A 27,810-nucleotide genomic window follows, 5' to 3' on the forward strand; every position below is an offset into this window, starting at 1 on the left:
ACTTAAGGGACTATCAGTTGGCCCGTGATAGAAGTAGGAAGACTATAAGATCTCTTAATAGATATGCTTATTCAGACTTAGTTTATTATGCCTTAGTAGCAGGTATGGAAATGAGGAGCAGTGAGTCATCCTGTTATGAGGAGGTTGTCAGTTCTCATAACTGCTCTAAATGGCAGCAAGCAATGAATGAAGAGATGGCTTCTTTGATGGCCAATAATACATGGAAATTGGTCCCAAAGCCTGAGAAGAAGGAGCTGGTAAGATGTAAGTGGATGTACAAGCTCAAAGAAAGTATGTCTCCCACTGACCCTATATGATTCAAAGCTAGATTAATGGCTAAGGGTTTTATTCAAATGAAAGGTATAGATTATATTGAAATTTTTTCACTTGTTGTCAAGTTTAAAACAATTCGTATGATGCCTGCCATAGTTGTTCAATTTGACTTAAAATTAGAACAACTAGATGTTAAATTGCCTTCTTACATGGTGACCTTGAAGAGTTTATATATATGGAACAACCAGTTGGTTACATTAACAATCTTCATCATGAATATGTCTATTTACTGAAAAAATCTGCGTATGAATTAAAACAATCCCCAAGGCAATGGTATAAAAAATTTGACAATTTTGCAACTGAGATTGGCTTTGTTAGAAGTAAATATGACAATTGTTTTTACTTCATACTCTCTAATGTTCCTGTTTATTTGCTCTTGTATGTTGATGATATTTTACTAATTAGCAAGTCTAAGTCTAAAATATGTGAATTAAAATCACTATTAAATACCAATTTTGACATGAAAGACTTAAGACCTGCTAGGAAAGTTTTCGAAATGGTTATTGAGAGAGATAGGAGTAAGTCTTGCCAAAAGATTCATCAACATGATTGTTTGTTAAAGGCTGTTAAAAAATTTTGACATGTCAAATTGTAAATCTGTGAATATTCCCTTAGCTAGTCATTTTATTCTAAGATACAATGCCTTACATCTGATTCTAAAATGTTAAAGAGGAAACATTTTCTATGATAATGTAATTGGAACTATATATCTTGTACTCAATAATTAGTACCAGGCCTAATCTTGTATTTTCAATTTCTCTACTTAGTAGATTCATGTCTAATTCTAGAAAAACTCATTAGGATGCTTTAAAGTTTTTGTTAAGATATATTAATGGTTCTTTAAATGTTGGTTTAAATTATAAGAAAAGATGTGATACACTTAATCTTGTGGGTTTTGTAGACTTTGATTTTGCAAGGGATATAGATTCAAGGAAATCCGCTACTGCCTTCTTCTTTACCTTAGGAGGAAATTACATCAGTTGAAAGTCACAGTTGTAACCTCTGGTTGCACTGTCTTCCACTTAGGCAGAATATGTGGCGGTAACAAATGTTTTTAAGGAAGCCATTTGGCTTCAACGTCTCTTAAAGAAAATTCATCTATTATAAGGTAAGGTTATGGTATTTTCAGATAGGCAGAGTGTTATCCACCTACGCAAAAACCCAGTGTATCATGAAAGAATCAAGCATGTGGATGTAAAATACCATTATGTGAGAGATCAGGTGGAAAATGGTATTGTGAAAATTCAGAAAGTCCCTATTGAAGACAATCCAGTAAATATGGGAACCAAGGTAGTGACTGCAGCTGAGTTCAAATATTGTTTGGACTTGCTGTATGTCGAAGTTGGTTGAAGGAACAACCAACAAGAGTGATGATGGCAAGGATTGAAGCATGCTGCACAACATTGGAAGAGTGTCCTTGAGGAGTTGAAGCTTCAAGGTGGATATTGTTGAAATATGGTGAAGCTTCATCAAATGTTGTCGTTTTGGACAAGGGTTGGATGGCCACCTAGCAACTGCTCAGTGGTTGCTTCAAAACACTATTGTTTTGGAGTAATAGAGAACGGAGGGCCAAACGACAACCCCCCGCATCGTTTTATGGCTCGTTGATTCTCCCATACTTCTTTGTCGCTTAGCCTGTTGCTCTTTTAGTCGTCGATCCCTCTTTCCAAATCAAATCCTCACCACTGCTTCTACTTATTTATATCTGTTTGTCTCCTCGAGATTTTTGCAACATAGCCTCCAATTGTTTATACCCTATTAGGGTTTCATTCTCCTCAGGTTTACAACATCTCACTGTACAGTTTATTCTCCTCTCTATTCTCTTAGGGTTTTGCCTCTAATTTGTAGTTGTTGTGATTATGAGGTATTTTTATTAGAGATCTTTTGTTTGTACAGTAAGTGAAAAAGAGAGATGTATATAGAGGCTGTAATCATTTTTCCGATAGTGTAGTGAGCTCTCCTCACCGGAGCTCAACGTGGATGTAATGCTCTTTAACGGGTGAATCAAGGTAAATCGCTTTGTGTTCTTTTCACATTCTTATTGCTTTATTTATGTTTATACATAAATGTCCATCTATCGATTGTTCTATTTATTTGATATTCTATTTTGGCTCTAAGTGTTAGAGGTGGCCGAGACTTGTCTCGACCCAACAATAATAACCTCTTGGTCCCTTGAATCTTTTTTGTTCATTCTTTAAATTGGTTGGTTTTGCTAAGAAAGTATAGCCTTTTGACATAGTGAAGGAAGAGACCATCCTTTGGGATTCAACCCTCAAAACCGGTTGGTTTTGCTAAGAAAGTAGAGCCTTTTGACATAGTGAAGGAAGAGACCATCCTTTGGGATTCAACCCTCAAAACCATAGAGTAGGCTTTATTCACTGATGGAAGTGAGTCTAGAAGTAAAATTTGATTTCGGACTTGATCGTAGCCATCATTCAAATCCATCAACCACTGCATCAATTTGTTCATGTTTGTGATTTCTGTCATGAATTTTGTCGCACCACAGTCACAGGCTGGGATGGGATCTACTTAAGCAAGTGCATCACATAACCATTTTAATCGAGTGTAATAAGTTGAAATCGAAGCATTTTCTTGTGAAATAGAGACAAATTGTCCCTGAATTTGGTAAATCAATGGACCATTGCTTTCACCAAATCTTTCAGCAATTTCTGTTCATAATTCTCTTACTGTTGTGGTATAGAGGAAAGCCTTCATCAACTCTTTCGATATGGTATTCAAAATAAACGATGTAACCATATAGTTACATCAATAAATCCTAATTTGTTCTTAGCTCCTAGGGCAATTTGCATAGCTCAACACCAAGATCTATAATTTGTTCCAGTTAAAGGTGAAGACATGAGAATCTTACCTAGATGATCCGATCCTTGAAGATGAAGAGGATCTCTATATTTGAAAGATTATAGGAAGATTTTGATTGTTATTACCTCCAAGCATATTTACGATAATCTCCGAGACAAACCACGTAATTCGGCAAAAAAATCAAAGGTAGAATGAGGAGGAACTTATGATCGAAAATAAGAGCAGACTGTGGCTTTAATACTACGTGAAGAAGTTTAATTCCTCTATAACTAGAGAATAGGTCAGAAAAGGAGACCAAAACTGGAGAAAAAAAGAATACTATTTCCTTCATCCTTCATATCTAGTGCCAAACCAGTATTCATACGAGATATATATATATATATATATGAGATATAGGGATACGAACTTGCACAGTTGTAACTTACAAGAACAAACTAATAGACGTCTAACAGGGTAGCAAAATAGAGAGTACTTAACTATTTATATAATATAGAATAGCTACTCGACTAATATACTTTCATCAAAAAGTGTAATCACACAGAAATTTTACAAATGTAACCTACGGGTACAGATTAAAACAGTAAAAAAGTTTTGTTTTTCAAGCAAACTTCGTATTAAAAAAAATAGAAATAAAGTCAGCTATATATATAAACATGTTCTAGGAAATAAGAATTCAGGTTGAGCGTTCTTTTTGGCAGTTGTGCATCGTGAATCAAATTTGATGATCCTGCTGTGAAAATTGGGCCTTTCGATGCAATATGCGTGATTATGAAAGTACATTCTAGGGTGATGTTTTTTAGCCTCTCAAGTTCAGTGTTAGAACTGTCACGAGAAAAAGTTAAACAGTTAGAGTGATTATAAAAGTTAAAAATCACTTGTCGTCCTCACGTTTATAGCGGAACTAAGGATCGAATTGGCTGCTGAGTCCCCTAATTTATATCTCTTATTGATATCGTGGGGCCAAACAGAAGGACGCTTGTGATTGTGCGTTAACAAAAAAAATAAAATACAAAGAAACGAAATAGAATATCGGGGCTTTTGTTCTGATTTGAAAAATATAAAAATTATATTATAAATTATTGTTTGATGTGGTTTAGATAATACACTAATTTTATTAATTTATTAATAAATAGTAATTCAAAGTCAGGGAAAACAAAAAATAAACTAAAATTATAGTTTTTCCAGAATTTTTTTATGAGAAGTTACAATAAATAGTTGTTTCTATTAAATTAATTTATTCAAAATTTTCAAGGTAGAGAAAGGCTAAAATTTTGTATACAAAAGTAGAAGATATATTTTTATGTAGATATTATACAAAATAGTTTACAATCTGGTTTTAATTTTTTTGTATTACAAATCAAAATCAAATTGTAAATTGCTTCTCTCAATTTTTTCAAACTAAACCATTTTCTTAAGCCAAAGCCAAAATTAACTGGGTTAGTTTGATTAAATGATTTGGAAGAAGCTATGGCAGGGTCCTAAAAAAGTTAACAATTAAGAAGGGAGAGACGAGTTTGTTACGGTGTTTGATAACATTTATTTGATGTGTGTAAATCGAGAAGGAGGTGTGGACCCATTTGGGAATGGAACCCACACACCCATCCTTTTGTTAACCTGCGTCGGATAATATGACGTGGATAATATATCATTTCTCGATAGACTTGAGATATTAAAATAATAATTATTTAATAATTGAAAAAAAAAGGGGATTTGGTGCCATAAGACGACCTGGAAAAAAAAAATAAAAAATTGAAAGGCCGGCATTGATTTGCTAAGCCAGCAGGTCTTATTATACGAACAAATGCTAGCAACCAGAAGAGGCCACAAAAGCATCCGTGACTCAGCGTTCTATTTACGTGTTCGGCCGTGTGGAACTAAAATGGCATCAAAATCTACAGCCTTACCGAAATGCTCTATGACCCTCCTTTGTTTTTTTCTTCCCCTCCCTCCCCCTATATCTCCACGTTTCCTTTGTTCTTTCCTCAAAAGCATCCGCGACTCAGTGTTCTATTTATGTATTCGCGCCGTGTGGAACTAAAATGGCATCAAAATCTACAGCCTTACCGAAATGCTCTATGAGCCTCTTTTGTTTTTTCTTCCCCTCCCTCCCCCTATAGCTCCACGTCTCCTTAGTTCTTTCCTACTCAAGTCTCTCTCTCTCTCTCTCTCTCTCTCTCATGGAAGCAAGGCTCTTCCTGCAGTGTAAGAGCCATTTCTCAACTCCGGCACACCGGAGAAGCGTGCGTCCGGCTAAATATCCTCCTCCTATTCTCTCTGTTCTAACAAGGCCAGCAGATCACGTAAAGAAAGAATCAGACTCTAAGACAGTTCATAATGATAACTGGTTTGATCTCATCGCCATTAACCATCTTTCCCGGAGTGTCCAAGCCACAACAGGTAAGCTTCTTCTTCTTATCTGTTCTCATGTTAACGAAACACCATATGCAACACATCCAGTAAATGATTTTTGCATGCAAGTGGTTTGTGGTTGTACCTAATCAGGGGTGAGCAACAGTAAGAGTGGGTATAAAAGCTTGGTGGAGGCAGCTACCGTGGCCTCGCAGAGCTTCAACCCGATCCAACAACGCGAAGTAGTCATAAAAGCTCTTAACAAAGCCTTCCCAAGGCCTATCCTAACCATGGCAAGTTCTTTGTTATCATCGCCATCATTATTGTTTACCTAATATGTTATAGCTTTATTAATATTACAGTTGTTATCAAGAATCTGCAAGAGGATTTTACTTTATTTGTAAACTCCACTATGAACGTATTTGGATTCATAAGATTTTAAAAGATGACTTACATCTTGGGAAACCCTAATATGGGAGGTGACATGAGAAAGAGTGTTGGCCTTTATGAACCCAAATATGTTTACAAAGAGGTAGAGGAAGGGAGGTAGAGCCAATAAAGATAATTTTGTTTTAGTTCACACGTCTACAGTTGAATGCTTAACTTTATCGTCATTTATTTTTGATTCAGGGCTTACAAGCTTAATTATCAAAACAATTAAAAACTCGTTTACACCACATCACTCAACTGCAAATCAGTTCCCAGAGAGGCTGGGTATATTATTCTGATTCCTTTTGCAAGAGATATTTAGTTCGAATGATGACAGGAAACAATTAAATCTAAACGCAAGAGGTTTTCTGGGAGGCATTGTTGTCCTATACAGTGTCTTCTTAACCCAGAAACTTAAAGGACAAAGGATTTGTGAAGAAATATGAGACATGAGCAGAATCACTTTTTTTTTTGGTTTTTCTATATTATTATTTTGATTTTATATATAAATTGATTTGTACAACTATTGATGTGTGCGACAATTGCAGATCAGGACATTGCTACCAAATTCGAAGTTTGCGAGGGAATATTTTGCTGTTTTCACTACTATATTTTTTAAGTGGTTGGTTGGGCCATGTGAGGTAAGGGTAACAAGATAGCTACATTTATATAAATGAAATCGCTTAAAAAAAAAAAAAGGAATGTAAAACATCTTTGGACATGATAAAAACTATACCATTTTCATACTAAAAGGCCAAAGGGTCACTTGGTCTTCTTGTTGGAGGAACACCACATAATGCAGTGAAGGTGTGTGTGCTCTTGCAATCTGGTGGGAGTAATTTAATTATTTAATTTTGTTGCAAGGTGAGGGAGTCGGAGCTCGATGGTAGAAGAGAGAGGAATGTAGTCCACATAAAGAAATGCAGGTACCTTTTGCACTCCCAATTTTTGGAGACATAATTACTGCCCAAGGGGAACCCACATAACCTAATTCAAGACAACTTCAAAAAGGCTTGCTAAAAAAACAATATGCTCCAATGATTTTGCCGGTCCAGGACTCATTCTTTCCCAGAGCCATAATGAAAGGCCATCTTAAAATCATCTCACCCATATTAATTAACATCATCACTGCCATAATCTATGTCATCCTTTCATCCTATTACTACAAACTTTGCAGGTTTCTAGAGGAGTCAAATTGTGTTGGAATGTGCATTAACCTCTGTAAGATGCCATCCCAAACCTTCATCAAGGACTCCTTGGGCATGCCAATCAACATGGTTCCCAGTAAGTATTTGACAAAAGAAATTAATTACCAACATTAGACTGCCGCTTGGATGCAGCCCGTAGATTATGTCTAAAGCTCTATTTGATGCTCTAAAGCTCTAATATGTCAAGGAGAAAAACTTCAAATTGCCCAGATGTGACAGTAGACTGCATTTCAACACACAAAATAGAAAATAACATTTTGTTTTCTGGGGCCTAGAAAGCCCCCAAAAAGTTTCCTTCAAGAAGTAAAAAACCATCTAGCTGGGGAGACTCATCTTCATGTACCAAAAATTCCCGCTTTTTTCTATCAAATTACTGTAAGTAAATCTGTTAAACAAGGAACAGGAGAAAGAAACTTATTTATGAAAATAATAGTACCTGCACTGAAGGACGAAGAGTTTCCCATCAAGCTCAGTGGGGAGGGCCCATCCATAAACCACTAAGGGTGCAATGCTGCAACTAGATCCATCAAAACTCAGATGGAGAGTTCCGGCTTGTAGAGTAGAATATCTAATCAAATGAGCAAGTTATAAGCCAGGACAAAATTGCCTGAGCTCTTCGTCATGAAATGAGCAGAAATGTCATAGTTAGTGCTGCACATTCAGCCGTATAGCTAAATGAGAGACATCAAACCCCTTCATTTCTATGAAGCAATTATCATTCAATTACCTACCACGAATGATGCTAGCGTAAGTGTAGAGATGCCAATCCTTTAAAGCACCCAAGTCAGGAATTTATTGCTGCCTTCCTATGTCATAATGACTATTGGGAAAAGAAGAGCACTTAGGATCGCATTTCCACAATCTGTAGTAAAACAATGTTTGCACAATAGAAGTGATGAATCCATATTTCACCTCTTAGATACAATTCATAAAATCGTAATGCATTATTTGGTTCGTAGATTTTGAGGATATGAGTTGTGAGATGGTATATGGTCAGGGTCCTCCCCAAACAGCTGAAGATCCAGCATTTAAGCAGCCATGCTTCAAACTGTGTAAGTATTTTATATACCGTTTCATTTGTGTACTTACATTCCCTAAAATTCTTTAGCAACTTTCACTTACTGGTGAGATGAAAAAGAAAATCATACTATCTGCCCCAAAATTTGTGTTATGACTCGTGCAGGCAGAGCAAACCAAAAGCATACCACAAATTGTTCCAGCGAGCAAAAATGGAGCATATCATAATAAACAGGATATAGAATAAGGTACTTCATTACTTAGAGAAAATCCTCAATTCTGCTGATTATTTATCAAACATATACTCAACTATATTCTAATGAATTTGTTGACACACACTAACTCTTTATTATTGATAGAAAATTAGTATTGAATTCTCCACCTATCTTATGATTCTGCACTTATATTCTGCAGTTATTTTTTTGGGCATTGGCAACTGATGGAGTGCATGAAGTCCAATACTATCTATTTTTTTTTTCTTCCGAATAGTCTTTCATGTTCATTCATAAAATGGTATTTTTGTAAATTCTGCATATTGTACCAAATGTGACGATTGCAATTTGATATAATTATCTAACCTCGTTACCAAAATTCAAATATTTGTAAATTGTAATGAATTAAGAAGATTATAAAATTAATTTTACAATACATGAAAATTTTTGACGTAATGGTGTCAACTCATGAATTGATAAATGATGAATAAAACATAATTGATCGTGAAGCCACCGAAAAATTTTATTGTGAATCAATTGGATAAGCTACAACCATTAAAATTTTAAGATGGCTGTATACTAAATGGTCAGATCGTGAAGGGATTTTGGATCTCATTCTGAAACGTGGTTATGGTGTCAACATCAGTGAGGCGTACCTACGAGTGGTTGGTCGTGCAGCAATTAAACTTCAGTAGTTGGAAAGCTCCAGAAGAATGGTAAAGATTGTAGTTCAGTATTTAGGTTATGATTTGTTTGGAAAATAAAGCGATAGGTACTCCACGAGGATAAATTTGAATGGATACCAAGGAAGTTTATTGGCAATCTTATTGAAGGTTGAACTGGGATAGCACTTATTCCGCTTAAAATTAATTGCCCAACAATTTAAGTCCTTATTTGGAAAAGCGTTTGACTGAAGATTTATTGTAGGGTTTAAGGTCGGCAGAGGTGGACCTTCAGTGCCTCCCACTTTTCTCATTTTACTGGTAGAGCTGAGGTTCTTGTGCTGTCTTTTCAGTCTCATTGAGAGATTGATGAACTAATGACCCACTTTGACCAATTTTATTATTTGCTGCATGTACATCTTGTGCATATGAGTGCGTTTTTAAGCATTTAGGTGTGCAAACATGAGGCAGCAGGGTCAGTGGAGGGACAAGGTGTTTTGGTGGAAGAAAGAAAACTATGATGTTAAAGAAGACTGATTTGCACCTCCAGTAAGATGAGAGCAAGTTACCAGTGAGTGCAAAATAACAGTGCAATAAATGAATGCTTATATGCATTTCAGGCATATGTATAAAATAAAATCTAATGGCGTAGGATATGACAGAGCGCTAGAAGCCACTCAGCCAGACAGGTTGCTCCTAGGAAATTCCTGAAGACGAAAATGGCAAGGTCTTTTATAGAGACAGTTCCGTTGTCAACAAAGCATAGTCCATGTCACGATAGTTGTAATACTGTTTTCTATGAAGTGACTTCAACAAAATTTGAAGTTGTTCCAACTTTTAAATCTGAATTAAAGTGCCTAGCATATTAATATGTAAGACACACTTCAACTCCAGAGCCCCCTTACACACAATACCCAGTGCTGTGATACAGTTAGTAAGATGGTTTGCCATTTTAATTTACTTTTTCTGGAACATTTAGCATATTTAATAATTTATTTGTCTAGTTTCTAAGGACAATGAAAGAAAGTCTTCAAACAAATTTCAAAAATCTTCATGAAATTTCTGTAAACCAATATAATCTCAATTGAAGATTCTGAGACAAAGCAGTTTGTAAGAAATATTTCCCAAATCCTGATAGTGGACAGAATTAAGAAGCAATATAAGTTAGAATGCAAATATTTGTAATTTTCAGTAGTGTAAGAACTATAGAAGGAAGACATATCCCCCCCCCCCCCCCCCCCAAACCAAAATAAAAATTAACTCCTCAACCTAAAAAGATCTTTGTGCAATTTACAATTGACTCCTCCAAGTCCATTTCTTCCATTCTGTTCTCCTTCCATGCTTCTTACTACAACTTTGTGGAAGGAAAATAATAGGAGGGGAAAATAAATTTGGGGTAATTTCATTTTCTTTATATTTTTTTTTGTGTTGAAAAATCCTAGTTCCAAACATATCGTTCAAGGGGGAAGAGCAAGCAGTCTTCAAGGCACAGGTCAAATGACTGAAACACGATAAGCTAGAATTTGCACTAGTAGGTCGTGGATTTGATTCTTTACCTTACCCAATAAATCAAAACCTCAACTTGTAATTTATCTTTTTACTTGTAATTTATCTCTTTTACCAAAATCAAAGATACGAGTGGCATGAGACCACACAAGATTCTCAACCGGGGGGTGTGAGCAAGGAACAATTAAATGATAACTGAGTACCAAATACAGAATCTACTGTAGCTGAATGAATGCTAGTTTGGCTGTTAACGTATCATGGCCAGCAAAACACAAACTGACTTCGTGAATGTATTATTATGCAACAATGACGAAATCCAGCACCGAGCATTCGTATACAATAAAATCACTTCACGTTTCTAATCCAATACGACCGCAGTTCTTGTAACAAATCAAATTCTAGATAATGCAGGACGATCAGTCAGCAGTCGATGCGGATCAAATAAAAGTAAAAACGAAGATTGATCAAGATAGATATCTCGCGGACATCACTTAGGAATCATACTTGCATATTTGAACAAATTGGATTACCTTCGTCGATCTCCGCCTGATTCTCACATTGATTGAACTCCTCAGTAATTCCATGGCAGTGATGATTGCAGTGTTTCCTTCCACAACCGGAAATGGAGAGAGAGAGAGAGAGAGAGAGAGAGAGAGAGAGGACTCGCTCGGAGCAGAGTACATTATATATACCGTGGATCATCCGGCGCTCTGTTTGGAGCTTCCGCAAGAGGAGATAAAATCGTAAAACAGAAAGCTCAGAAAACGTGAGGAAAGTATACCTTCCCTAGAGATTATGTGACGAAGTAAACATTTTTACTCTCTTAATTTCTGTATTATTAAAAAACAAAAATATTATTTACACACATAACTATGATACTTTACGTTATAATCGGGTAACTCTTTCCGTAAGTGTACTTTTCTTCGTTAGCATGTTGTCACATCAGAATTTATGCTAGTAACTTTTGTTAGGATTTGTAATTCAAAATATATTGATAAATATTTGTATTTAATTTTCATTTCATTTGTATTATATTTTGGCTTAATTTAATTTGCATATGAATTTGTTATTTTGAGTTATGTAAAATTAAGTTGGGTTGGGCCGTTGGTGTCTCCCACCCAACAAGCCCAAGTCCAAGTTTATTGTTGGTGTCTCCTATCCAACAAGCCCAAGTTCAAGTTTATTGTGTCAAACTCATTTATTCCATCTATGTCCTTGGCTCATATATATATATATATATATATATATATAAAGCAATAAGATTTGGCAGAAATCTATAGAACTCGTCACTTTAACACACACACACACTCTAGAAACCCTAATCGTTCAAGCGAAAGAGAGAACAGATTCAAGAAGCAAGATAGAAGAAGGGGAAAGGCGAACTCGACGATTAGAAGGAATGAAGAAGCGTGCGTTTCCAATCTTGTCTCACGGTATGTACGTGTCACTTGGGGTGGTTTTTCATGAGAGATTGGTGAGGTATGAGTGCTAGGTTGCTCAAGTATTTTAAGCATTGTACTCTATTGCTTTATTCGTTGTTATGGTTTTTGATTTGTGAAGACTATGAGGATCTTGTATATGTAATCTTTAAATCACTTGATTATTCTAGTGAATTGACTAGAGGCGGAGCTTCTACCATGAGTAGGATTCTTTCGAATCCGAACACGTATGTGTCTTGTTCGATTTCTGATTTCTAATGTGTTGAGTGTGTTGCATTCATTTTCGTATCTTCGTTTTATTTGAATATTTCTTGAATCGTTGATATTGCCGTAGTCTTAGTTGTGTGATTGTTCACAGCTAACATCAACAACCTTCAATTGGGTTATTGGGTTTTACTTGATCACCACTCGTTACTAGTGTTGTCTACAATTGATTTTGCTAGATCTTGCAACATTCTTTGTTGTCCTCGAGCTCAACCTTGTTAACTTGACGTGCAAGAGGAGGGAAGGGTTCAATCCGCTGGTTTGTGCTTAATTCAATCACTAATTCTATGGTTAAATGATCTAAAAATAATACAATCAATACCTAATAAATTAGGTACTTAGCTCTTAAAAAAAATTCCCCCTTATATAAGCACATGGAGGGATTGATAAAGGGCCATGATTGCGCCACTTGGTTGATCAGAGGTCAGCCCAGTACAATCAAAATTTGGGGCTAGTGGATGTTTTGGGTAGTGCCAGATGGAAAGTTAGACTTAAAGAGTGCATGAGTCGTCTCAATGCAAAACGGACTGGACCTTGGGCTTGGTTTAAGTCCAAGCCCAACCCCTTCGATTTTCATAGACCGGATGGGTTAGTAAGGGGCATTTTCATTTTATTTTTTTTTATGATCCAAGTTTTGAGCTTTGCCCGATTAGTTTTGAGAGAGAGCGATATTCTTCTCTGGTTCCAATGGTTCGTCCTCCAAATAAATTTAGATGCGGTCACAACCTATACACACTCGGAATAGACATTCAAAAAGCAATTACCCTCTCTGTGGATCTTCCTTAACGTCGTGCGAACGAAACTTTCAAAGAAAGAACAAAGCGCACCAAACCCCTACCTCTACAAAAATTCGAACTTCCAATATTTACTTTAATCTCTTAGTGCTTTATCGTTGCATCATGTTTGGAGGGGCTCATTTTCATATTTTTACTTGAAGTTGGAATGCCCTATCATCACTTGGATGACGTGTTTAAATAGCATTTTTGCTTAAAAAATAATTTATCATTTTATTTGTTAAAAATCTGCAATATCTTGTATTAAACTGAAGAACTATTTTTCTTATTTAATTCTCGCACGTCTATTGTTTAGATTTATGTCAATTATTCATAAATCATTTTACTAATGCAAGAGAAAGTTTCAATTATTTCAGAAATAGGAGAGAACAAATGAAGTGGGGACGGTAGAGAGCATTGTTTTAAAAACCATACTAGATCGGTCAATCAGACCGGTTTAACCTGGAATTGGTGGTCTATTCGGTCCAGTTTGACATAAAAATTCAAATTTTCTTCAACCCGGTCAAATTCAGTCGAACAGGGAACCGGGTTTATTCCGATTTTTTTCACCCTCTCACTTATTTTTAAATTTTTAATTCTTAATTAATTCTTTAATAACATATATAACAATTATATATAAAAAATTATTGTATATTAGTTAATAATAGCATTTCTCATAATAATATATAGAATATTAGTATTTCAAATATATATTAAAATATATATTATTTAATTATAAAATATATATATATATGACATCATCCGGTTGGACTACTCCGATTGGACCAACCGACCTGTGACCCAATTAATAGGTTGATTCACTCTTCGATCCGATTTTTAAAACATTGGTAGAGAGAGAAGAGATTTCTTCCCTTTTGTTCCCCCATTTTATCGTCTATCTTTATTCTGTAAAAATGCAGTTTTGGCCCATTCTATTGGACTTCAAAGCCCATTTAAAGGCCCGTTAAGGACCTTTGCTGTCAGGACCGAACCCATTTTACTAGTCACACAAAGCCCAACCCACGGTCATAAAACAAGAAAGATTTGAAGCAATTTAACTCTTGGATTTTTTATTTTTTTTTATGACTTAAGTGTGAGTTTCACCCAACTAATCGTGAAAAAAAGGTCTTTTCTCTTAGTTCGCTCTTTGTGTAAATTCATATGCGATTACAACATATATATATTCGGAGTAGAGTTTTAGGAAATAATTACCCTTTTTGTGGACTCCACCTTTACGTCGTGCAGACGAGACTCTCAAAGAGGGTACAAAATACACTATAACCCTGTCTTCACATAGGTGACTTACCTTTCAATATTATTAGTACTTTTTAATAATAATTTTATCTTTTAAAACGTCACAAGAATTCAAATTTTTAATACTTATATTATCCTCCTTATACTATTCATTGTGATGAATAATGGTAATTCAGTTAAAGGCATAGTGTCGTATGACAGAACCATGTTAATTAATGACCAAAGCACAAGATGTTGGCATGTGATGAGTCCAAATATTCTCCAAGTAACCTTCATGCTAGATTATTTGAATTATGTCATCTGTCCATCTTCTACTGATCCACATATTTCATCTGAATTGATCTCTATGATTAATGATCACCCAATATCGCTATCCTAATTAATAGGGGGTTATTTATGCACAGAGTTGAGTGCTTCCCGGAGCCAGCCAGGAGGAGAAGAGAGGCGGCAAAGCAAAGAATAGAGGCGAGGAGTGGATGGGGAAAGGGCCATTTCCACTCTGCGCTATCGTCCAAGCCGAGAAGCGAATGGTACAGAAACTCCGACAGGTCATTTATGGCTGCTAATAGTAATGACGATGAAAGTTGGGCACCGAGGCGGAGTCAAACGAAGTGAAATTAGGCATCTATCTATCTATCTATCTATCTATCTGCCAGTGAGGACAATGATGAAGACCATTCCATGACAGGAGGGATCGGACCAACCCAAAGAGATCAATAAAAACAAAATTAAAAATTATGGGGTCTCCCAGCATTTAATTTGACCACGTGGCAGCAGCAGTGGCAATGAAACGCAGAGAGACTTATTGTAAAAATTGAATATTTTCTTAACAATAAAAGATTTTTACAGACACCCTTAAAATTTATTACAACACTGATTGTCTTACAAAAAGCAGAGCAGAGTGGTACAAAACAGAGAGCTAGAACAGTGGCATGTGGGCTTTGCCAGAGCACCATCCACGTCCATTATTACTCCATGCATTATCAATCCAAGGCTGTGCCCTTTTTGGAGGACACATGACCCCAAACCCCTTGCCCTCTTTTTTGAATGCAACTTCCCCTCTTCGCGATTCCAGTTGGAAAGATAAACAATTTGTGATCTGTTTACTTAGCTAAAATAAATAGCAGTTATCAGAGCCGGCCTATAGTGGCCGCCTGGGCCCCCAAATTAGGAGCGCCTTAAATTTTAAAAATTTGTTATTTATATATATTTTATTTTTAATAATAAATATTTTATTAAAAAATTAAATATAAAATACAATTTGATGAAAATATTAATGATGATAAAACAAAATTTATTGAAAAATACTTTAGAGTTGATTATTTTATGTACACGATTGATCAATTCATTTCTGAACTTCGAAATAGATTTGAGTAATTTGAAATATATGAAAAAAAAATAGATTTTTATGTAATTTTAAGAAATTAAAATCAATAGAAGAAGATGTTTTAAAAAGATATTGTTTGAATCTTAAAAATATTCTTAAATTTGATGGACTTTCTGATGTAGATAGTTTAGATTTATTTTTAAAATTAAGAGTGTTAAGAGAAATTTTTTAAGAGGAAAAAAATAGTACATTAAAAATTCTTCGCTATATCAAAATAGTTGATTATTTTTCCAATGCATATATTATTGTTTATAGAATATTATTCACAATTCCAGTTTTAGTGGTTTCTGTTATAAAAAAAATAATTCAAAATTGAAATTAAAAAAGTCATATTTGAGGTCAACTATGTCGCAAGAAATATTAAATAGATTAGCTATATTATCCATTGAACATGGTTTATTAGATAAACTTAATTATGGAAATTTAATCAACAATTTTGTATCTCAAAAGGCAAGAAAAATTAATTTTACATAAAACTGAATATAGTTCAACACATATTTGTGGAATAAAATTTGCTTATTATTGGTGAATTTTACTTTTTTAATGTTATCAGTTTAATACTTTATTTTGTTTTCTTTTATAGGAAAATCAGAATTGTATAATTTTTTACTCGAGTTGCACTAATCTTCTTAGAGTTTCAAGAAAAAATTAGTTTTATTTTTTCTTTGTTTATTATAATAGGTTGTTTAGCATTTTTTAATCTCTAAGATATTATATTTTAGTTAAAAATTCACAATCATTAAGAAATTATCAAATTTTGTAGTTGATTGAATTTTAACCTTTTTTTTAATTTAATGAAATGATAAAATTTTTTAGTAAAAAAATATATTGTTTATTTTCTTATAAAAAAATTAATACTCTTAAGAAGGTTTCAATAAATTTTTTTGCTTAGAGCTCCTAAATTGGTTGGGCCGATTCTGGCAGTTATGTGTGTTAAAGAATTGGTTCCCCCCCCCCCCCCTCCCCCAACTCCTCTCTTACTAGGCTACATCGAGCAAATATCAACACTCGTGTGAGTTAATTATTAGGGCACTAATAATAATGTCGCGTGTAATTGTGTCCCCAAAACGTATTGAGGCACTTACAAATGCCTCAAAAATAACTATAAATTTAAGTTTATTGCGATACTTAAAAATGCCTCAAAAATCACTATAAATTTATTTTTTATATCCCCCACAAGGCTTTCTCTTAACTCTAACTTACTTCTCCCTCAGCTCGAATCTTGAACCTTTCCTTCTTCTTGCACACACATGACCACCTAATTTACACATCGTCTTATTAATATATGTGCCTATGTTTATTTTATAGTATATCTAAGTTTCATTAGAATTATTCTATTAGGGTACTTAAGATTTGTCTATTGGGATACTTAATTAGAGTGTCTTGCTAAAATTATTTTAATGGAGCATTTTAAAAATTCTACCGTATTAGATTTATTTATTAAGACACTTAGATTTGTCTATTAGGGCATTTCATTGCCATGCCTCATTAGAATTGTTTTATTGTGACATTTCTTTAAAATGTGCCTTAAAATGGTATTTTATAGGGTACTTAATTGTTGTGCCTCATTAAAGTTATTGTATTGGGATACTTTTTTATATTGTACCTTAAAATAGTATTTTAGATGATATTTTCTAAAAAATGTTTTAAAAAAAATGCCTCAACAAATCATTTTTGTTATAGCGAGGGTTTGTCATATTTTAGGGATTCAATTAGAAAGAGAAATAAAATATAAGTGGTAAATTTGTAAAACATAAGGGAAAAGATGGACAAATTAACACTAGTGATATGGTTACAATCAAATCGAGTCGAGTTTCATTTAGTATAAATTCAGCTTAGCGAGCCAATTTCTAGGCTTGACTTTAATTCATGTGAACTAGTTCAAATTTGAGATTGGGCTCGTCAAAATTATATTTATAATCAAATATGTTTATAAATTTCTAATCGAACCTATTAATATTCACAAACTTTTAATCAAATGTGTTTGTGAACTTTAACAAATCGAATTTTAACGAATTCAAACTCAAGTCTTGCTCAGCCTTGATTCATTTATCTTAAAGAACAAACTTAAATGAGCTTTTGTCGAGCCGAATGCGAGCCACTCACGAACAATTCAACTCATTTGTGACCCTAACTATTGATTCAAATAACATAAATAAAAAAAACTCTAAAGACATTCTATTTATTCTAAAAATTCTTTAAGCAGATCTACTTCTACACTTTTTTTTGTCTCTAAATTTTCACTGCACATACCTTATTTGTGTCCTATCCAATTTAAGGACGCTTAGAAGGCCAACAATGTCGCGAGTAAATATACGTCTAATTCGGGATATGACGCTGGATGTTGGCTTCAATGGCTTATATTAGCTCTAAACACACTGGCCTTGGAAGCCCACAAAACGAACATTGGGATGCGGTGACTATTCATACAATATAAATTGATTTATATTTCATTTTTTTTATCATCAAAATTTCTAAATTTTATTAAAATTTAATATTTTTATAATTTTTTGAAAAGTTCTGTTAACAAAAACTAATAATAGTGTGCACTAATATAAATTTAAAAATCACTTAATTGTAAAGTTTATGCAATTTTAACATTAAATAATTTTTAAGTATATATTAATGTATGTCACTTTTAATAGAATTTGATAGAGATGAGCATCCGGTAGGTTTAAAAATCAAACCAATTGAAATGCTAAAATTAAATAGATTAAATTTGTATAAAAAATAGAGTCGAACCGACTAAACATATGCAAAAACTGGATAAATTAAAAATTGAAAAAATTGAACAAATATGAAAAGACCGAAAAGTTACGCAAGTAAAATTTTCAATTGCTAAGGTTTTCCACTTACTCGAGTAAATAGTAAGTTACAAAAGTAATCCTATATATTACTCGATTAACAAAAAGAATTACTCGATTATTTTTCAAAAGAGATAATGGTTGAAAACTTTTCTATTTACGATTATTCTATTGTTGAGATTGTACACGATTAATTCAATTATTCCTCGACTAATGAATAATATTAGTCAATTAATCTTAAGAACATATAATGAATTGATTTTCGGATTATTATTACTCGAGAAATGAGTAATACTAGTCGACTAATACAAAAACTATGCAAGTAATTACTACATCATACTTGATTAACATACAACATATTTACTTGAGTAATCGGTTTCAATTTTTTTCAATATAAAAACCAAACTGAACCAACATTTAACTTGAATTGAGTTAAATTGACAATTTTGATCTGTTCGATTCGGTTTGGTTATTTTAGTTAAATCAAAATTTTGCTCACTCTTATAATTTGATAAAAAAAAATAAAAGAATAATTGAATTATAACAAAAGTTAAAGTTTAGTAGTTATAATAAAAAAATTAAAATATAATAATCAATTTGTAATGTAATTTATCTAATTACAAAAATATAAATCTCAATTTGAGAAGTATTTGTGGTTATTTTTTTTATACAAAATCATGTTTCATATCACCATATGCGAAAAGACGTTTGTTACGTGGATTTATTTAAAAAATTTATACAAATTTTATGTACTAATGTCATCCCATTGGAGCCGCCAATTTGGGCAAAGGGTCTGCAAAATGGCCGGAAAAGACAAGATGAGGAGAGGCTGGCCAAAGCTCTCAAGTTGACTGGTTAGCTTACGATAAATTAAAATTTATAATAGTAAATTATAGATTTAATTTATTATTTTATGTAATAAAATAAAAATTTTATTTATAATTTATCTTTTTTATAAAAATAAAAAATACAAGTGACAGAGACCGTATAAAGTTATCAATCCCCATAGGAGACTTGCCAAAATCATCCCTTCTCATTTATCATCTTTATCTCAACCTCACTTAATTTAATGAAAATAATCAAACTTAATTGATTAAAATTGTCAATTCGATTCAAATTAAGTGTCAGTTTAATTTAATTTTTAAATTTGATAATTTTAATTTTTTCAATTTGATTCGATTTTTATTTTTAAAAAATTAAAATAACTGAAATGATCAAAATTATCAAATAGCGTCTTTTTTTTTATCAAAAATTCAGTTATTTCTGTTTAATTTTGTTGGGTTTTTTTTTTTTACATTTTTTGGTTTTCCAACCATTTCAATATTTTTAATATTTATTTATTTTTTTAATTTTTAATTTATTTAATTTTTATATTTATTTAATCGATCCAATTCAATCTTTCTTGGATTTCAACATTTTGATCAATTATGTTCGCCCCTTTCCTAAGTTTCCTTTTGTCAACTTGCAAATTGAATGATCACGGAAGTTCAAAATGAGACAAGGGAACTGTTATTTTGACACTCAGTTTTGATATTTTTGATGTTATTTATATATTATTGTGTTGTATCATATTAATATAAATATAAAATATTTAAATTTAATATTTTTATTAAAATTTTATATTAATATAATATATCTTTTAATAATAATACATTAATAACTAAAGTGTTATTGCAAGGGTTAAATATAAGTATTTAAATATTATTTTTTGTTATTAGTCCGTACACTCTAAAAGAAGTTCGTATCATGTTGACAAGACATCCCAACAGCGCGACTTGCATTTGTGTCATAAAGAAAGAAAGAAAGAAACTCCCAACTGTTGCGGGTGTGAGCAACATTACGGACGCTGTAGCATTGCTTCATCAGCCCACCCTTGCATCCTAAAGTTACTTGATGTGATCTCATGGGGTTATGTTCCTTTTGGGATGATCGCACGTGATGGTCAATGTGAGTTTCTATCGATAGAAAATGAACTCTGACAATCAACACAGTAAGGGGTGGGTGACACCTACAACTACTTTAATGTTTAAATAAATAAAAGATTAAAATGACAACATATCAATAGACTTTTATCTCGGGTGCCACAAAATGATGGGAGTGATTTATATAAAAAAGAAAAGGAGAGAGTCCCCTTATATGTATGGTTGTCTTGGGTGCCACAGAGTAATGGAATTGTGATATTTGACGCCGATAAAATTTTCTAACGGAGACGTGATGCTGACGGGACTTATAGTAAATATTGATAGAGTTGATAATAGATGCAAGAGTGCCACTACACATTGATGATGATGATCATAGTTGCCACAAGTTGAAGTTGGGCCAAGATGAGGCCGTGGCCCGAGCAATCTTTAGACTTTTTGAATTGGGCGATGCTAATTTGGCCGGTACAATCCAGGTTAGATGAGGACCGTTCACGTGAACCCATCACTCATCCCCAACTGTTGCGGATGTGAAAAAGGAAAACATGCATTTATTCATCCATTTAGTAGCCGTGCTAGCTAAATAAATACTCTAATTAATCCTATTTCACCTACTCTACTTCTAACTAAAGGCTTCTACGGAATACAGACGGACGAAGGGAAGTGACATTTGAGCAAAACCAGCCAATTTTACAGTTGGCCTGTACTTGCCCCATTTGACTTTCACCCATTATAAGTTTTATTGTTTTGGCCAAACGCCCAATCTTGTTTACCCTTTTAAAGCGGTGAGCATGACCCCCAGTCTTTTGGGGTCAAATTTAACAGAGGGAGACAACAAATCACTCTGTTAAATTTGACCTCCCAAAGGATTGGGGGTCATGTTCACCCCATTAAAGGGGTGAACAAAATTGCACTCACATTTATGGATATCGGTGTTGTACATCATGACCCTGTAATATTACTATTTAAACCATCCTCGACTACCAATTACATCAACCAAATAAAACCTAGTTTCACATTCTCTTATGTCCCAAACAAAAGACCCCAAATATATAATTATGATTCAAGGTGCGTGGCAAGCTACCACCAAAGTGGTGGTTGGCGTGTGTGTGTTTAACGTCGTTTCTTTACAGAGTTTATGTGATCATCCAATTCAAAGTGAACGAACTTATAGATGTTATTATTGAGAACTAACAGAATATAGATAAATATTTTAAATGAGACATTCGTCGATATTGATCTTATTACGCGCCCTAACAAATTGGGCCAAATAAACCTCGTGACATTATAAAAAATATCACAAAATTTACACCAACCAAAAACTCGAGCACCTGGCCTTCCACAATTATCAAAAAAGTGGGCTCGCTAGCTGGCTGGCGTGCCATGGAGGAGGAGGCGCCCGCCTGGGACAGGGATGGCCCTCACTTTCAGAGAGCAGAGTGGTGGTGAAATCATTGGGCAGAAACATAGAGCCGCTAAAACCCGCAAGAACTAAACTCTCCATTGAAAGTGCAAACAAACATGGCCTTATTTTTCGTCATCAAACTCCTTTCCTTTTTTATTAAAATAAAATTATATCAAGATTATAAATAATTTACCTAAAGAGAATAAAATATATTTATCTAAAAAATTTAAAATAAAAAACCACATAATTTCTTTTTAAATAAATTTAATAAACACAATAAAAAATATTTTTATTCAAAATACTTTTTATATTTCACATTTTTTAAATCTATATCTTAATTATCAAATATCATGTAATCCGTGAACTCTACTTAATTTGCGGATGAAAGTATACGCATATATGCACTTTTTAAACTGATAAAAGCAGGCGCTAGATTTTTTCTTGTTTTCTGGTTAGAACTTGGGAAAACACCCGAAACCAGATTCCCAAGTTTTATCACAACCAAAAATAAAATAAAATAAAATAAAATTCAATCGCTAATTGGGGAAACATGAGATTGCTCGAGCGCGCGCGAAAATTGATCAGAAAACCAATTTCCTGCGAGGCGCTGAGACCGTGGTATAGTTGGCGGCCACTGTAGCGAGATCTCGGATTGTTTCGCCAACAAGGTCTTTGAATATCAGCCGTTCGATGTCCAGCACGGCCTCGGACATCTCCACGGGGCAATCTTCCCAGCCGTTGAAGGCGTCGCCGGCCAAGTCCTTCCGCAGAACGCCGCAAATTACGTCGAACAAGTCCTCGGCGGCGTCTCGTTCCCGGATTCTTTGAAATTCGGACCAAATCTGCGGCAGCGACGGACTAGTGCTGGAATTAGGCCGTGAAAGGACTTTCCACGGAGGCAATTGCCGGTTCCGATCAAGAATTTCAGCGATGATGTCGAATATCAGCTTCCTTTTGAGCCTGGACACTTTCGAGGTGTCTTTCCCTTTCAGGTACTGTTGCTTCTCCAGTAATAGGAATACATCGGAGTCTTCAGGAAGGTAATTGGAAGCTCGAAGGATATCACAGATGTAGTCCAAATCACAATCATCGGATTTTTCTTCGCATTTCGATTGAATCGGCGAGAACGCAGGGCTCCAGATTTCCTCTTCAAATTCGCCAAGTTGATCTGAGGTAGTAAACATTCAACAAAACCACAATTCAGTCACCGAATCAAAAAAAAGAAAACTAACAGCTATGCATAGATTGACGCATGCAATTGTTCGTCGTACTACTGTGTTGGTAAAAAATAGTTCTCTAACTTATGTGAGTACGGCTGCAATTTCTTAATTTTGCAGGGGAGTAGGGTTTCGGTCACTTCCTACACATAACTCCGTTAAAGATGATAGTTACAGCTCAATCAATGAGCTTGACACCATCTGCGGTCATGCTCAGAACCACGTGACAGTGCCGTAAGCACACGACGGATTCATTTCCAAACCTATTCATACCCCTCCATCCAATCACTTCCCCTGAGGCACTGTCGCAGTGACTAAATGGATCAAAACCACGTCAGTGACAAATCTGGCAAAAACAAATCCGATCATCGGATAGTGTGGTCCAAGAGGTCACTTCACAACCCGAACCGTAAACACAGGAGGGAAATCAGAAACGTAATCACCGGAACGGTACTGAATGTTGGGCTATACCTTTGAAATCGATGGTCCGTTTCTTGACAGGTGAAGGAGACGATTCGTCCTTGTAGAAGGACGAGTCAAGGACAGAGACGGGACTCGGTTGCAACTCGGTCCCGGTCATCTCTGCAATGCTGTGGAGCAGCTTGTCGCACCTCTCCAGCAGGGTTCTCCCTCCTTTGTATTCCTCCATTTTCGATCTCTTCAGCCACAAATATTAACAAAAATTAGGCGGAAAAGGTAAAATACAAACAATAATGCAAATTGAGTGTAGCTTAGAAGAGAAGGAAGTTGACCCCGTGTACCTCTGTATCGGTTTGAGAAGATGTACTGACGCTGCCTTCGGAAATGGAGGATAATTCATCCTCTCCAACCATAGGAATGGTAATCTTATCCTTAGGATCAATGTCAACCACTGGTTTCCTGTTCCGCGGTGATCGAGAAGCGATGGTTTGATCTGATCCGCACCTCCTCGGGCTGAATTTTGGGGAATGAACAGGAGATGCTCTTCTCTGCTCAATGGACTCGCTGGCTTTTCTTTGAGTCTCAACGCTTAATGGTCGTCTTCTCCCTGGTGAATTCGGACTCTTAGCATTATTCTCCCTCCGAGTCGGCGAGCTCGAATTTCTCGCTCTTAATTGATTCCGTTCGTTCCGATTGATCTCCGGCCGTTCCCGCCGTGGACTAACTGATGGGAGGTTGTCGATGGTGTTGCTGAGATTCCGGCGGACACTGGCTCTGTTTCTGACAATTGCTGGAGAAGAGTCGTTCATAAAGCTTCGGTTGATGGGCAAAACTGGTAATCTCGAGGGTTTGATGACGACGATCGGTGATTCGTCCGACGAGAAGCTCTGCTCATATACGAAGTTTCTTTGTCTGACATGTTCTGAAGACTTCTTAGAATGTAGAAGTCCTTTGAGTTGCAGAGCCTCCAGGATCTGCTTCAAGGTCTCGAGATCCTTGGTTGGCTCGTCGATACCTCTCATCTTTAGTCTCTTCTCAATCTCTCCAAAGATTGATACTGTCTGCTTTGGCTCGGGAAATAAGTCCTCTGAATCAAAGAAACTCTTCCGCTGCTGAGACGATTTCCATGTCGATGACCCTGCGGTCCTATAAGAAGGCTTCGGCGGTTCAGTCCTCGCATTTCTGCCTGAATATTCCTTTGTATCGAGTGGTCTAAGATTGAACGAGTTGCTGGTGCTTTCAATCCCTGCATTGTCTCGCAACACATTGCTCGAAATGTTACTCCCAACATTATGAGATTGGATCGGTTGCTTTAGCTGGAAATTATTACCGTCAATGAAACGATTCGGAAATAGATCCCTTGAAACTCTAGACTCCGATGCAGATCTCCGCAGCTCCGCCTTCTTCATAGGTTCTGCACTTGATTCTGGTAATCGCTCAAGGCCCATTAGCCGCGCAATGACACTCGGAGATCGACGCTTGTCGTCACCATCGACTGTAGCTCCGTCGTCGAAGTTCTCACGTCGATTCACCGATGGTGTGGCGGCATTTGTTCGGATCTCCCTCGGGTAAAGACTTCCCTTTGCATCGACAGTTGCTCTGCTGTCCAAAGAAAGCCTCGGCGCTTCTTTGCTGAACTTCCAGGATGACCTCGTCCCCTCCTTGAACTCAAAAACCGGAAGAGGAAGCGGCGATTTACCCGTCTTTTCTGCTGACGTTACGACCTCCGCCGCCGGAGATCGAGGCTCCACCAGCGGAGAAGCTTTCATACGATCTGGACTCGGCGACGCGATTGGTCTTGTTTGCTGTGGCTTTTCCGTTTCTACCGAAACCGCAAGCGACCCATTGGACTTCTCCGACTCTGCCGTGGAATCAACAGCCTATAAACCGAACAAATTAGAGTCAGAAAAATACTTCCGTTCTAATTTGATATCGTCGGAAAAGTAAACGGAATTAACGGAAGAACAAGAAATGTAAACTGGAAACGCACCGCGGTGGAAGTTAGGCGCTTCGTGGAGCATAGCCTTTTCCCAGCCAAAATCTGGTGACGATCGAATAGTTGGAAGAAACCAGCCATACAACCCATCTGCTTCTCAATCTGCTTTTCCAGATTCTGGTCGTGTATTATCCCCGTCGTCATTTTCCCGCACGGTTCGTCACTTTCCGGTAAGCTTCCTCTCCCCCCTTCTCTCTCTCTCTCTCTCTCTCTCTCTCTCAATCGGAGCTTAACGTCACATTGACACGAATCTCCACCACTCTCCCCCCCACTCTCACACACACACACTCTCTCTCTCTCTCTCGTGTAAAGCTTTTGTTGGGTCTGCAACTCCCGCTCTCTGTTCTCTTTAAAAGGGGCGACGAAGTAAGTGGAGCGATAGGCTGGACAAAAGGATGAGCCTTGCCCTCTTCTTTTGACGAAATGCCAAACAAGTCACTACTGCTGGTTGAAATGACAATTAGGCCCCCCTCCCCGTACCGGCCTGGTTCGCATCCGTGGGTAATGCTCTACGTGTCAGTCGCCCGCTTCCTTGATTTGCGAAAGTTTGAACGACGACTCTTCGCTCCAGATTTACTGTTCTACCCCCCTTATGAATAGCGCTTCTTGTTACTCATCTGGAACTGGTAAAAACGATTCCCTCACTGTTAGGTGAATGAATGTTCTGATGGCCAGCTGATCATCGGGTGGGGTTGTTGTGGGCCTCTTATGAAACAATTTAAGGCCGCCCGAACTTACGGGTATAGTGCGTTTGCGTTACGCTTATCACGAGGGGAAGTTGAGAGCCCAGTAATGGCTAGGCTTGCTTTTACCAGACTTCGGTGATATTTGGTAAAACTTGCCCGTGAGCTTGGAAAATAGCCCATCTTTTTCCAATCCTAGAGCACTTGGAATTTGGTCACTGAATTTTAAGCTAAACTGAAAATAGAATTTGAAGACCTCGCTCCTGTTTATTTGTTTCAACTTTTAGCCTATCCGAGCTCTTCACATTTTTTAATTCTACAACCCTCCTTCCAATTGCTCACCTCAAATTCTCTTTTTCCTTGCAATTTCTCTAGTGTGTGGCGGATGAGACCCCCCTTGACCAAATATTTGTAAAATAGAGCTCGCCACCCAATTGGCCAAGTTTCTCAGGTTACAATGAGACCTCGTCAGGCTGGTGGGCCACAAGCATGGCAGGTTCTAATGGTGAAAGTGACCCGGAATTTGTCAAATAGAAAAAGGATGGAAATGCCTTTATTCCAAGTGTGGTCTCCGTAAGTTGGTAAAACGGATCCTCTTACGAGATTATCCACCGCTCCTAGGAATATTGTCTTCTGGCGCATCCTTGTCGATGCGTTATATCTGAACCTAATCTGTTTGCATTTTCATTCTTGGCGCACAGAATTTTCATTCATTTTCTTCATAGCTGTAAGCAAAAACCCAGCAAGGATGTGAATCATCCGTCCCTCCACTATGGCCGCCAGTTCTTGGACTGTTTAGGCACACAGCGAGTGGAATATTGTTCGTGGTCTGTTTCGAATTTGAGACAAATAGTTTAATTATGCAACTCGCTCCGCAATCAGGGGCTTGCATTTCACGCAACAGATTGTAGTGAGTGGCTTTTTTTTGGTTATAAAATCAGTGCATTAGGCTTTACTCCTAAAGTAATCCTATTTAGATCTTCTTGGGTTCCTCTTCCCACTCTTTATTTTTAGCAACTTGATAGATTCATCCCCTTCTTTAAGTGGGCGTTACTCTCGCGAGTAATGGTGAGATGTATTTGCCAATTTCGTTTTGTTTCCCATTTTGTCGATTTAATTTCATATATTTACTACGGATATATCTATTTAAGGTATTAATCGCTATACATCTATTTACTTAAAAAAATGAGACTATTAAACATAATAAAAAATAAAAATATTTAAAAACATATTCGTTCAAGAATGGGTTAGGAATACTCTACCTGCTCCTACTCACGAATTTTTTTATTTTTGCTCTGTACTCACCCCATTAAGATTTTTTTATCTTGTTTTGGAGTCATTAAGAAAAAAAATTTAATGTGCAGATTAGATTTGATGAATACCCATCATTACCCTTTTGTTCTGATAACATAAATCTAAACAGAGAAGTTGGTATGGCATGTATTACGATACATTATATGTATCGACAATTATATCTCAGATCAAATCACTCTTCCTAAGGCATAAACTATATGTATAACTGACTGAATTGAGAAAATTTACGTGCCATGTGAGTTCATTGATTTGAGTATCTTGGTCTCCACACTGGTTGAAAAATTCAAGAAATTTGCTAAATCAAGAAGGCGCAGTTGCTTCCGTCCTATATCTTGTTATTATTGAGTTTCACGTGTTTAAGTAAACGTTAAACCCCAAGAGGGCTCCGTGATCACTGAT

General features: G+C 35.9%; 3 protein-coding genes across 6 annotated transcripts in view; 1 reads left to right on the forward strand and 2 right to left on the reverse strand.

Annotated features, from left to right (window-relative positions):
• Positions 1-27,810, reverse strand: part of LOC127786488 (autophagy-related protein 9) — a gene marked incomplete in the record, with an annotated part of 1,007,132 nt that overhangs the window by 598,154 nt on the left and 381,168 nt on the right.
• Positions 5,047-8,739, forward strand: LOC127786565 (beta-carotene isomerase D27, chloroplastic). 3 transcript variants are annotated; one of them, XM_052314045.1, is made up of 8 exons: positions 5,051-5,550; positions 5,656-5,795; positions 6,480-6,572; positions 6,796-6,857; positions 7,109-7,215; positions 8,099-8,191; positions 8,323-8,404; positions 8,571-8,739. In XM_052314045.1, exons 1-7 carry the CDS (start codon positions 5,331-5,333, stop codon positions 8,382-8,384), a joined length of 777 nt encoding a protein of 258 aa, XP_052170005.1. In that variant the 5' UTR covers positions 5,051-5,330; the 3' UTR covers positions 8,385-8,404; positions 8,571-8,739. The 3 variants fall into 3 exon arrangements, with proteins under 3 accessions (XP_052170006.1, XP_052170007.1, XP_052170005.1); XM_052314046.1 differs by lacking the exon at positions 8,099-8,191 and having other exon boundaries at positions 5,047-5,550; XM_052314047.1 differs by lacking the exon at positions 8,571-8,739 and having other exon boundaries at positions 5,048-5,550; positions 8,137-8,191.
• Positions 22,162-25,791, reverse strand: LOC127786489 (protein LONGIFOLIA 1). 2 transcript variants are annotated; one of them, XM_052313918.1, is made up of 5 exons: positions 25,409-25,790; positions 24,749-25,298; positions 23,760-24,664; positions 23,470-23,656; positions 22,163-22,949 (listed from the first exon to the last, which is right to left on the reverse strand). In XM_052313918.1, the coding sequence occupies exons 1-5, from the start codon at positions 25,556-25,558 to the stop codon at positions 22,363-22,365; spliced, it is 2,379 nt and encodes a 792-aa protein (XP_052169878.1). In that variant the 5' UTR covers positions 25,559-25,790; the 3' UTR covers positions 22,163-22,362. The 2 variants fall into 2 exon arrangements, with proteins under 2 accessions (XP_052169877.1, XP_052169878.1); XM_052313917.1 differs by having other exon boundaries at positions 22,162-22,949; positions 23,760-25,298; positions 25,409-25,791.

This window comes from Diospyros lotus, chromosome 12 (assembly GCF_014633365.1).
Source record: "Diospyros lotus cultivar Yz01 chromosome 12, ASM1463336v1, whole genome shotgun sequence".
Taxonomy (NCBI): domain Eukaryota; kingdom Viridiplantae; phylum Streptophyta; class Magnoliopsida; order Ericales; family Ebenaceae; genus Diospyros; species Diospyros lotus.